The sequence below is a fragment of the Brassica napus genome, chromosome C3, assembly GCF_020379485.1.
Source record: "Brassica napus cultivar Da-Ae chromosome C3, Da-Ae, whole genome shotgun sequence".
Classification (NCBI taxonomy): domain Eukaryota; kingdom Viridiplantae; phylum Streptophyta; class Magnoliopsida; order Brassicales; family Brassicaceae; genus Brassica; species Brassica napus.
In genome coordinates this window covers 6742524-6755231 of record NC_063446.1, presented here as the reverse complement: position 1 = coordinate 6755231, position 12708 = coordinate 6742524, and the positions used below count along the sequence as shown (strand labels likewise).

The window sequence follows — 12708 nt, the reverse complement described above, 5'->3', positions numbered from 1 at the left end:
AGAAGAATCATATTTATAATATTGATCTTAAGGTCAAAGAAGGAACGATTTGGTTTCACACCCATAACCAATACATGCCATAGTCCATGGAGCGTTTATTCTCTACCCATTTGCGCCTCATCTAACCTTTTTCCAAGTCTCGCCTCTAAATTCTTCTCATCTTAGGTACCCATATACTGCTGGGACGTAAAGCGTCTTCTGTCACGATAGTTTTGTGTGCTAAGCATGTAATAACAATAAATCAAGTTTTTAATATTGTCAAAGAAATCATGATAATGAAACATATTTTGACAACTAACAAGTGAATGGTTGAAGAAGCAAAAACATAATGGAAATTACAGAAAACCAGAGGTGAACGGGCGATCTCGATATATATACCATAAAACAATATGGTTTATCTTTACCCTTTCTCAAAATCAAGCAAGTCTCTTCCGGATTATAACACAAGCTCAAAACTTTAATCAATCTAAATGGCACCAACATTATATTTTTGTGAATTTAACTCAGGGATCCCACTTCCTAAGAAAAGAATTATACTTACTATTCGAATTAAGATAAAAAAAAAACAGGCATATTTTATATATGTATATTTTTAGTTATTAATACTTTCAAATTATGTTATTCATTATTCGTTTATTTACTTTTGTAAATATTCCACCTAATTAAATATTTATTTCAGTTTTAGAATAATATATATATATATATATTTCTCAAAATCAAGCAAGTCTCTTCCGGATTATAACACAAGCTCAAAACTTTAATCAATCTAAATGGCACCAACATTATATTTTTGTGAATTTAACTCAGGGATCCCACTTCCTAAGAAAAGAATTATACTTACTATTCGAATTAAGATAAAAAAAAAACAGGCATATTTTATATATGTATATTTTTAGTTATTAATACTTTCAAATTATGTTATTCATTATTCGTTTATTTACTTTTGTAAATATTCCACCTAATTAAATATTTATTTCAGTTTTAGAATAATATATATATATATATATATATATATAAATATTTGATGCCAGATTCCAGTTCTTAACCCCTGGAAAACATGACGCTTTGTTGTCCTCTACATTTGAAGATCATATATTACTTTTATTGTTATATAATTTATCATCTGGGATTGTAGTTTCAACCTCTCAGATTTAATCTCTTTTAGAACGTGGGTGGTAATCAAATGGTTCGAGGACCAACAATACGATCAAAAAAATTCTTACTCTACTGATCAACTGTCTTATGCAATAGCAAAGAGAGTTAAGTTCAAAAAAAAAATAGCAAAGAGAGTTTTTTAGTTTTTGATTGATCATTTTGTCTTAAAGAGTTGTAAATTGTTTTTTTTTTCATTTTAATTTTTATCTAAGAAACATATTTTTGTGAATAAACGTTGATTAATCGGAAGTTATAGTAAATATTTATTTTACCATGTTAAATATAGACTAGAATTTTATTTTAAATAATGGATAAATTTTAACAAATAATTAAAATATTTAATAAAAATGTAATAAGCTTCTCAAAATATATATGAATTTATTCTATATGAGATAGTCAATTTTTAAAAAAAAATATTCGAAAATAATGAGTAAATTTATTTTTAAAAATATAATCGATTATGTGGATAATAATGTTTATTTAGTCTCTAGATATAATAATATAAAAAATCCAGTAATATATTTATCTGAATAATAATAATTCATATTTTGTTTTCATTGTATTTACCAAACTTAAAACAGTTTAATTTTCATTGTATTTTATAAATTCCTAATAAAAAAGTTATATTCCATTTGCTATATATATATATATATATTTATTTATTTTTTAGAAAACATTTAAGAAACTATATAACAATTACAATAATGAAAATATTTTCTTCCTAATACAAATTATTATCTCTAACAACACTAATAAAAATATAAAAAAATGTTAATTTTAATTAGAAGTATACAAAGATGAGTTGAGGATGTGTTTACATTAAAATAAAAAGACACAACAGATAATAATTAAAATAGTACAATGTCGTAAAATATATTTGACAACAAGCAAAAAAACGGAAAACACATAAAAAAATAAACAAAATATATAATTTAGTAAACATAGAATACAAATAGATATGCAAGACCTATTATAAACACTAAAAGTATTGATCATAATTATATAAAAGATCGTTTCAGAATATGTAAAAATAAGATAAAGTTATACTTGAATTGTACACAAATATATTTAAATAATTCAGAATAATTAATCTTTTAAGTTGAAGAATTAGAATATTATCTTCACATTAATTTTTTAAAGAAAACGGCTGAATTTAATAAGATTATTAAAATCTTTAAAATAAACTAATGAATAAACTAACATATATCCTCTACACACCAACATTCTAAAAAAACTTAAATATTATAATACATGTCTCTTCCAAAAACTCATAGAACACATTAAAAATAAGATGCAATTCTATAGCTTCATACATCATGCATAAATCATATCCCGCGCGTAGCGCGGACCGACCCTAGTCTATATATATAAAGTAGATTTTTTTCTCTTCTTATGACATGTGGAAGGGGGGTTTGTTGACATGTGTCCTCTTTTTCTGTCATTTTACATTTCAGATCATTCTTCTTTTAGACTATTGTAATTTGGTTCATTATTTTCTAATTATGCAGTATCTAATTCTTCTCACACCAACTATCATCATTTGAAACTTGATAATCTATTTTATTGTTCAAAAAATTATAAAACGAATAAAGAAATAAGTAAAAAATATAAATGTATTTTAATATTTAATTTATTCACTGCTAAAAATAACATAAATTTTCGCTATTTTATTATTTTTTACTATTTTCTATTATTTCATTTACAACTATATATTTATCTTAATATTAACCAAACTAAAGCAAAACACATAATCTAAACATAAAACCTCCATAATCATAGAGAAAAAAAATACCAAAGTAACACTAACTCAATAAAAGTCCAGAGCTCAAAGGCGATCAAGAACGAAAATTAACTTACCCCACTTTATCATTGAGTGTCTTGGCCAGAACAATCAAAAGTCAGAAAAATGTAGAAAGATAATCTTGAGATAAAGCAATCGCTCGAACACAAAGGAGCGTGATCAAAGACCAATGCAAAGAACCAAGAAAGCGGGTTAGAGGAAAAATAATTAACAGAAGGCTAAAATCACCACGAAGCAGGAAGAGACATACATAACGAACAATAAGGACAACCACCATCTAAGAAGTAAGAATCACCTCACGAACTAAACAAGCACAAACAAGACGTTTATGCAAGTGACGAACCACAAAACTCTGGATAGAATGGACCAAAGCTCCAAGAGACTAATACCACACACTTATACTAAGGGAAGCAAGGGAAGAAGAGAACAACCTGAGTGAGGGAGAACGGAAGCCAACCTCCGAGAAACCAGAACCCAAACTTGAGACCAAAAACAATCTTCCAAATCTACAGAGCATATTCGGAGGAGAGCACTATCCAAATCTGGAGTGGCAAACATGGCGAAAGGGAGAGTCACAGAGACGCAAGCAGCCATGAAAGTTGCAACGAGATGAGGGAACATATATGGAAGGGTAGACAAAACGAAATCATTCAATCGCGGAGCCGTCCTCGAGCTATAGAAGTCAGATCACCAAAAACCATATCTTGAAAACTAAGACGAGAAGGGACTATCGATGGTAAGCCAACGACGAGGAAAACAATTTCAAAGACGACTAAACTTTGACTTAATCCAAAGAGATGCAGTTCCTAACATGAGCCGAAATCTAAGGAAAAAGAGGAGAAAAAGGTGAGGAAAAATAAGAGCACATATGTGAGTCTTTTTCGGTGATGGCGAGAATCACAGCATAACGGAAAGGTAAACGAAATGCATAGATGGTGACGACTCAACGTAAAAATATAGGGAGAGAGCACAAAACATCTTTAAAAAGTAATATTCAAATAATTAGAAAAAAATATTAATTTTTACCCTGAAACTATTAGCCTTAAATTCAACAAATGCATAAATGTAAAATTATTGAAATTCAATATGCATTACATCACAAGCTCACTCTACCACTAATAAGGTACTATTATACCTACACCAACATACTATTAAAAAAACAAATACATAATATGTTAGCATATCACCTATTACTACATAACATAATAAAAATACCAAATAATGTTCTTAACAAATAAAGACGATCACATAATTAGCTAGCTATATCATCCGAAAAATAATAATTAACAACGATAAAACAATATTCCGCGCGAAGCGCAAACATCCGCTAGTAAGTAATAAAAGATAGCATTTTCTTACTCATAAGTATCATGATTACATCATAAACATAGTCAATAGCATATACAATAGGTAAGACAAATAGCATGTTTTGTAGTTAGTCTAATAAATGATGGCTTTTTAATTTAATGATGTGAAATAGTCTACTAAAATGACATATCAGCATAATTGCTAGCAATTTTGTTAATAACTCACAAAAAAAGAAAGATTTTGATTCTCCAAAAGGAGTAAGCATCTTTGATAGTGACACAACTAAAAGCTGAATATACATAACTAAGATAATCCAAGGAGAGAGGTTTGGTGATGGTCAAATACAATACTACCACGACTACTACATTTTCTGACGGTCTCTTAATGCAAACTAACTTCACTTGGATCCATGGTTTTCGAGTTCCAACATCCTCATACTCCCTGTAGATAGAGAGATACATTATATAAGTAAAAGATGATACACCAAAACAGTTTAATAAGAGTACAACAGAGATATGAAGACGAGATACCTCAGCTGTCAATGGAACCATGGATTCCCTGCAACAAGTTTGTCAATTGTTAATTTGATTCGCACTATCATCTTTGTTTAATCCAAAGCTATGTGCTAGTTTCAAAGATAGAATACCTTTCGCTGCTCTGATTTTGGGAGGTGTTTACACATTATGGACTCCTGCAAGGATAAAAAGAACATCATTGTAGAAGGAAATAGATGCTGGACAAAAATGTCTAAGTGGGCAAGTAAAGAAAGAGGACCTGTTCTTGGATTATGCTTCTTGCCTCGGCTAGCTGAGCTTCAAGTTCAAGCTCTCTCTCTGTTGCTTCAGAAGTGACAGATGCTCCTTTAGGTGCATCTTGTAACTGAACCATGCGTTCCTTTATTTTATCCCACCAAGGGAAATAAGAAGAAAGAAGTTAGTTAGGCACTGACAAAGATTGATATTGCGTAAATGGAAATGCCCGTGATAAAAAAACCTTTATGGAAGCCATCTTAGTGCGCAAACTTTCTTCTATTTGACCTCTAGCCATACGGAAAGGTAGATCAAAGACATCCTGTGTAATGACTACAATTAGATATTGGCCAATCAATTATCTACCATGAAGAAAGATTCAAACATACCGTCTTTCCACCCAGTGGAGATTGTGAAGGATCAGCCTCACGTTTCTCATTGCCAGCCAATGAAGGATTAGCTGACCCGTTTGGAGCGTTTAAGAAATCACGCATATCTGTCTGCAATATAACCAAAGACAAAAACTTGCTTATGAATAAACATGTTACCACACTGAGATTAAACCAAGTGTGAAGATAGAGCTTACCTGCATGGATCGAAGCAGTGCTCTTAGGTTTGTGTTCTCAGCCATTAACTCTTGGTTTTTTGCTTCATATGCATCCACCTGCAGGGATGACATTTTTAAAGAAATGACGTTGAAACTCTGCGTAATGTTGATGAAATTTTTATAGTTAGACTCTTACTATCTTTTTGTAGAAGTCAGTATCAGTCTTCTTGCCATTCCAGGTCCCACGCTGCCTCCCTTCTTTCTGTATACGCACATCAGATTATCAGTCAAGTGGAGAGTCCAACATGCATCATCAAGGATCGACAAAAACAATAGGGATGCTAGTAAAGGACCTGTAGCAAATTCATGATCTCCATTCCTGATTTCGATTCTTTCTTTTTCTCCATCAATACTTGATTCAACCGTTCCTGCAAGAGAAACACAATTTATCTTTCATGCTGCAGATCAAACATAATACAGAAGAGTCACGGCACGAAACAGAACCTGTAATTTAATGTAATCCTTTTCCTTTTTCTTCATTTCATGGATCTGTTGAGCTTTGACTTGCTATTCAGAGATTGGAATAACAAATGCAAGACAATCCATCAGTACAGTTACATCAAAATGAAGTAGTAAATCCAAGCAGCATCAAGAACTAAACAAACCTGGTTACCGATCACCATTCTTTGAAACTCATCTCTCTCCTGCTGTAGCTTTTCAATCTGCGACTTCAAAGCCGCTGTGTTTTTCGCTTCCTGTACATCGAGTTAATCCACAATCAATCAAGAGTCTAAGCAAAATATCCAAACCAGCTGAAACTTGACAAGACTCACTGTTCTAGTAATCGTGGCGATTTCCCTGTCCTTGTGTTGGAGCTGCGCATCGAGCCTCTCAACTTTAGCTTCAAGTCTAGCTATATCCGATTGTTGTCTACATACAAGGCAACCCACACAAACCATAAGGAAACCATTTAACAGTTCCAAGAACCAGCGTATGTTTGAACATCAAAGTAGCACAAAACCAATACAGCTACAACATTTAGCTAATAAACTAAATACGATAATCTTGAACTCTGTATATGTTCCATGGGACCAAGATCCCAAATTTATTGATGGACGTAAAATATTATCATAGCTGAAAACACTAAATAAGTAAACAATGACTAATATCCATACCCCAATCATCAACCCATCTAAGTGTAAAAGGTTCAGTAAACGCAAATGCAAAGCATATTGACAAAAAAAAAAAAAAAAAATCGAAAAGCATTCACTCACCTCTGCCTCAGCTCATTAGCAGATTCTCTAAACTCCAAGTCGCGCTGTCGCTGCTGAAGCAACGAGTACATGCAATTACAGGTCCTCGAGATAGAAACCTAATCAACAATAAACCGTCACCACAACAAAAGATTGCAGGAGTTAAAGACGAATCAAACAAACAATTAAACACACACCGGATCGTTGGAGAAGAGATCGAGCGAGGCCGGGAATCCAAATGTAACCATCGTCTGGTTCAAGTACTTTGCACAATGCTCCAGATTGTCAACGTTCGCGAATGTGTAATCGCTTCTCAAATCCCAGAACACACACAAAGTCATAAACCCCTAACTATTCGGAGAATATATAAAACCCTAAGGAGGAAGGGAGAAGAGAACTAACCCCGTCGCGGACTGAGGCAACACCTGTGAGGCAAGCAAGAAACGAAATGAATTACGAGAGGTTCAAATTTCGAGAGGGATATAGAGAGAACGCATCGGAAGAGAGAGAGAGAGAGAGAGTAATCTTACTTTGGGATCGAACTCAGCATCAGTCGGCGGCATTTTCGAATGAAAGCAACGGCGTGAGGCGACGATGAATCACAGGAACAGATCTAATCGAGCAGAGAGAGAGAGCGAAAGGAAATTCAAAAATCAAATTATCTGAAACGGAATGTTTCTGGAGAATTGCAGAAAAAAGGTTTAATTAAAAGTTTAAAACCTCTCTCTCTCTTTGCTTTTTATTTCAGTAATAATCATAGTGATTTTTTTTTTTTTAATTATGAGCTCTCATTTGCTGATGGTGGTGACTGTGATTCAGTGTAGTACTCATCTTCAAGCAAGGAGAAACATGGGCCCACGCAGTTTAAATTGGGTATAATGGGCTTATGTTAGGCCCAAATTGGTGATGTTTTTGACTTGTGCTGTGCTAATGTAGAATGAACACATTGACAAAATGAGGAGTATCATTGTATAAGAGATGAAAGGAAGGACCGAAAAACATTTATTATATTGCTACAACGAATCTCAAATACAGAATCAACCTACAAGACATGAAATGAAACCGCATTTTTCTACATAACCGAGACAGAGAATCAAACCAAGGCACAACCACGTTCATGCATCTAGACCAACAGTTCGCCAGACAAAGCGGGGAAGAAGACAACACCGTATCTGGTCCTTCCACCACATAAATTTGAAGAGGTCAAAGATATGTGACTAAACCTCACCAAATCAACCACAAAGCTAATAGCAATCACAAGGCTCAGGCAAAAGAAGAAAAAAAAACCAGCAGAACGTAGACAGAAACAAAGAAAACCAAAACCAGAAAAATACTAAAGAGGCACAACACTAGTGCTAAAACGTTACGTTGGCCAGACAACCAGAGCCGACTAAAAAGTTTGTTTAGGACATTTGAGTTGCCAATATGCCAAAAGAAGACAACAAAGTATATTATTAGTGGCACTCCTTAAGGCATGCATTACCGTTACAGAATCAGAGAACAAAATGAGAAGCACGCAGTAAACTTCCATTGCAAATCATTATCAATATAATCAACTGTATAGGATTCATACAGAAAGCAATGGCTTGAGGAATAAAGTTTATAGCATGATTATAAACTAAAGAAAAGCAAAAAATGAGATTCTTAAATATCACATGTACACAAGAGGAGAAATATGAAAGAACCTGACTTGCTGCAACCCATCTCCCTCAGAAAAAATCTACATAAACATCACTCAAAAGTCCAAAAAATCGTGATGCTCCACCTAAAACTACCTTGCATAGCACCATGGATCACCTAACTCCACAAATACCGTCTCGTGTGATCATGAACTCGCAAGACGAAGGAGGCAAATGAGGTGAGAAAACAATGTCAAGCCGTCTCCTTGCTCTTCCAGACACCAAACTCGAACCACTCTCATCATCATCCCTTCTCTCTTGGCAGACAATATCATCACTTCGTGAGATGAAAACTCTAGAGTTCACACAATTGGCCCAAGCCAACCCCAAAGCAGGAACAACTCGTCTCCCAGACGAATACAAACACCTCAAATTCCCAATCCTCAACCCACTCAACCCATCAGAAGACTCAACAAAATCAGTGACCTGATTCGTAATCACCACAGCCAAACCAAACTTATTCGCCAGCTGCTTCAACTTCCCAGATATCTTGAAAAAACAAGAAGCTCTCTTCCTGAGATCAGACGGCGTGTTCTCAAACTCCGATCTGAACAACGCCGCGACGGAATCAAGCACAATCAGCTTCAGAGGAAGCCTCGTTTTCGAGTTTGTAACAAAAGATTCTATTTTAGACATTACGTCGAACAGGTGGTCTACAGAGTGGACGTTTTGTATAAACACATGATCGCAAGGATTATCGTTGTGGTCCGCGTAGATGCTAGGGTTCGATAGATGAAACGATCGAGAGAGCTGATGGAGACGGCGAAACGGGAAGGGAAACTCGGAGTGGAGATAGAGAGCTGAGCCGTCGAGCCCGCCGTTTGAAATCGGAAGCTGGGCGCAGAGCGAGAGCTGAAGGCAGAGCTGTGTTTTCCCGCAGCCGCTCTCCGCTACGATTTCTGTGAGAGAGTCGCAGGGAAATCCGCCGCGGAGACATTCGTCGAGGGTTTCGCAGCCGGTGGTTAGCTTCAGGCTCGTCGGCGATTGTGAGAGGAGACTCCGCGGCTTCATTTTCCCATTTCACCGCCAAAAGCTATCATTTCAAATAGAAAACAAAAGTAAAAGTTGCTCTTCAATTGGGCTTTTCAAAACTTATCCGTAGGCCCAAAAAGGTTGAGAGTGGTGTAGTAAACAATGTCGTATTATGGATACCACCCCTTCAAAAAAAAAACCCCCATTAGTTAGACATGGCAAAAAAATCCTGAAACCTGACGTGCGTATTCAAGATGTAAAAGTATCTGAAATTCATATCTATACTCGATCTAAGCTATAAAAAATAGTAATCTATACCCGATCCGGTCCAAGTTGTAAGAATATTTGAATGCATCAACATAATATAGTATTTTAAATTGGGGGTATTATACAATGTTTTAAACCAGACCGGCAATCGAACCACAAAGCTTTTAGATCATAGTCCAACCCGTTTCAACTAAGTTTAATATTTTTATTAAAAATAATATTATAATTAATCTTATACTTAGGAATATAATATTTGGTGCATATATATATATTCAATAAAAATATCTATATATGCGAAAATTTGTTAGGTGCTATCAGTGCAGCAATGTCGGGCCTAACGATTTATCAGAAACTCGAAGAGCATTTGGAAATTTCTTTCTGTTTTTGAGACTTTAATATCTATATTATTTATATATGTGTAAAATAACAATAAGTTCAGCTTGGTCTAGTTGTCCGTTTATTATATATAACACTTTGGAACTTGAGTATTTGTTAGTTTTAACAAATGAATTTCAAAAGATTGTTATGTCCTTGTCTTCAAACTAAGCTATATCCATGGAGGCTGTAACTTTTTGGATATTTCCGATTTGGTTCTATTCGCCATAGGTCTCTACCAGCAAGTTTGTGATCTTCTCATCTGAGTTTTAGAACATGGGAAAATATTAACCAAAATATATCATAATTTTAAGATTTAGAAAGTGACACACTTGAATTATCTTCCATTCAATATTACAATACAAAAGAATTTGAAAATAAAAAAATACATGAAATGATAAGTTAAGATAATTATCTTCATTAGAAATCATTGAGAATCCAAAATAAAGTGAAAAAGTTGAGTAAGTTCCACATGATATTTTAGTTTAGGTTTCAAGTTTAGATTAAAGGTTTGTGTAACTTGTAGAAATTGTGTAAAATAGTTAAAACCTTGAACAAGTATAATGGTGAAAACTTAAAAACTATGAAAAGTTCTTCGAAGATTAATATATCTAAAAGAGATTGTTAGACAAAAAGAAAAATAGTTTAGGAAGTAAAAGTAATTGTCAAGCTAAAGTTCAAAATTTTGCATTTAATAATCAAACTCAATTCAAAACTAGTTCAATAGTTCGTCGATTTTCTTTTTCTCCTGGTTAATTTCCTTTAGATTCTATCATCAATCTAAATTGACTATGTTTTCGGTTAAAGGTTGAACGTTGGTCTAGTCCGGTATTATATAAACTCGATACAAGTCTAAATTGGTATTAAAAAATAATTTTAAATATTCAATATAACATTCATTTTATCTGTGAGGGTCTACAACTGAATCTGAAATGAGCTATGATCAGAAATAAATATAAACTAAAAGTATAGATTATGAAACTGAATTTTGATTATTTATGAAAACTGATTAGTTGGTAGATCAAAATTATTTATGAAAACTGATTAGTTGGTAGATCTCTGATAAAGGAACGAGAGGATGCCTATAGAATTAGAGATGAGATCAAGCTACAATCAAAGATTGATAAAAGAAAGAAACATAAAATATATGCTACTTCTGCCATTAGCTATGGGTTCGAATCTAAGGGGAGTGTTATTGAAATGATGAATTCAATAGAATTTAGTGTAATTATAACGGAAAGTTTTTTATTGGACTTAATTGAACCTTTTAAAGTGCCTTCAGAATTTTAGTTGTTTTGATTGTTATGGATTTTAGTCGACTTCTTTGGAATTACAAGTCAATAATTTTTAATAATTTATTTATTAGAAATCAGGGGTTTGTAGAGAAAATATCTCAGAAGACATGCTTGGTTCAAAATATATCTCAATTCATTTTCCAAATCACATACCCTCTTCATCTGTTCATACCTAGCATGTGACCTCTCTTTTCTTTTGACCTTAAATCTCATTTTCATCCTCAAATTGAGTGAGATGATGATAGCCTCATAAGCAATGTTGAAAATAAATGATTGCTGCTCATCTCAATGAACCTGGTGATGAAACTGAGAAATGTAATAAATCTGACCTAGTTACTCTTTAACGTTAACGGCCTGGACGTCCTCTTTAATAGTTGATTATAGTGAAAATGATGTTTTTTCTTATGTTTCCAAATGAAATGAGATTAGTCTCTTTATATATAGATCATAAGAAATAATGAATTTTGATATATATTTTTTTAAAAAAATTATATAATAAATGAGTTCGAATTATTGGGTGTGGATAAAAAAAACTGCACAATATTTCTACACATTCAATTTGTGTCACATCGCTAAGCGGGGTCACATAAAATTTTATCAACATGTTGAAACTTTACAACACCCTCGAAGCCACCTAGATAAGATACAAAATTTCAACAACCTCATTGTGGAGTATTCAACAATTGAAACTTGGTTTCAACGCCCCCCCTTCCCCTTCCAGAGACACGCTCGTTGCCGGATTGATTTTGTTGCTTTCCCAAGAACAAGAGTGTTCCCAAGCATGTCCTATGGCCGCAGTCATCCCAAGCCTCCCCAGCCATGACCATCACCTATCGGTCCTATGGGTGGTTGCCGCCGCGTCCCTTGTACCACCGTCCAGTCGAAGCTAACAGGAACCACCTTGACCCATTCATCCTTCCTTTCATCCTGGCAATAGTGGTGGTTCTCCTAGTACGCTCCACTTAAGTTCTTAGCAGAAGTGGCGGTGGTTCAGGTTATGATCTTATTATTAAAAAATCAATGTCAAAGGGTTATTTTGAATGTGATTGATCTCTTCCTCGACAAAACTAGATATTAACTTTCTTTCTTCTTTACATCAAATCTAGTTTCCCTCATTATCTTGTTCGTCAATTTCGATGATGTTTCTTAGGACGTCGGGGAACCATATGTTTGTTGTTTGATCTTTTTGATGCAGACAAAAAAAAAACTTTCTTTCTTCTTTTCTGGGTGTAAAAGTTGTTATTAATCTCGGTTATCTAATCTTATAATGAGGTTATCTAATCTTATAATGTTGGTTATTTAATCTT

The 12708-nt window shown here is 33.8% G+C and overlaps 2 protein-coding genes and 1 non-coding gene across 4 annotated transcripts; 1 reads left to right on the top strand and 2 right to left on the bottom strand.

Annotated features, from left to right (window-relative positions):
• Nucleotides 1-4481: 4481 nt before the first annotated feature.
• Nucleotides 4482-7609, bottom strand: LOC106387329 (afadin- and alpha-actinin-binding protein A). Of its 2 annotated transcripts, none has more exons than XM_022698829.2 (16): nt 7344-7609; nt 7216-7238; nt 7011-7125; nt 6835-6932; nt 6394-6490; nt 6226-6315; nt 6065-6127; nt 5914-5988; nt 5757-5822; nt 5600-5677; nt 5403-5513; nt 5258-5335; nt 5039-5158; nt 4911-4955; nt 4795-4822; nt 4482-4705 (listed from the first exon to the last, which is right to left on the bottom strand). In XM_022698829.2, exons 1-15 carry the CDS (start codon nt 7374-7376, stop codon nt 4796-4798), a joined length of 1119 nt encoding a protein of 372 aa, XP_022554550.1. In that variant the 5' UTR covers nt 7377-7609; the 3' UTR covers nt 4482-4705; nt 4795. The 2 variants fall into 2 exon arrangements, with proteins under 2 accessions (XP_022554550.1, XP_013682613.1); XM_013827159.3 differs by having other exon boundaries at nt 7011-7122.
• Nucleotides 7610-8338: 729 nt separating this feature from the next.
• LOC106385611 (DNA repair protein XRCC3 homolog) lies at nt 8339-9625 on the bottom strand. Its single transcript, XM_013825523.3, has one exon. It carries the CDS (start codon nt 9501-9503, stop codon nt 8607-8609), a length of 897 nt encoding a protein of 298 aa, XP_013680977.1. The 5' UTR covers nt 9504-9625; the 3' UTR covers nt 8339-8606.
• Nucleotides 9626-12431: 2806 nt separating this feature from the next.
• On the top strand, nt 12432-12571 carry LOC125584976. The gene has a single exon (XR_007321869.1). It is a non-coding gene; the product is annotated as a small nucleolar RNA snoR136 (small nucleolar RNA).
• Nucleotides 12572-12708: the final 137 nt, after the last annotated feature.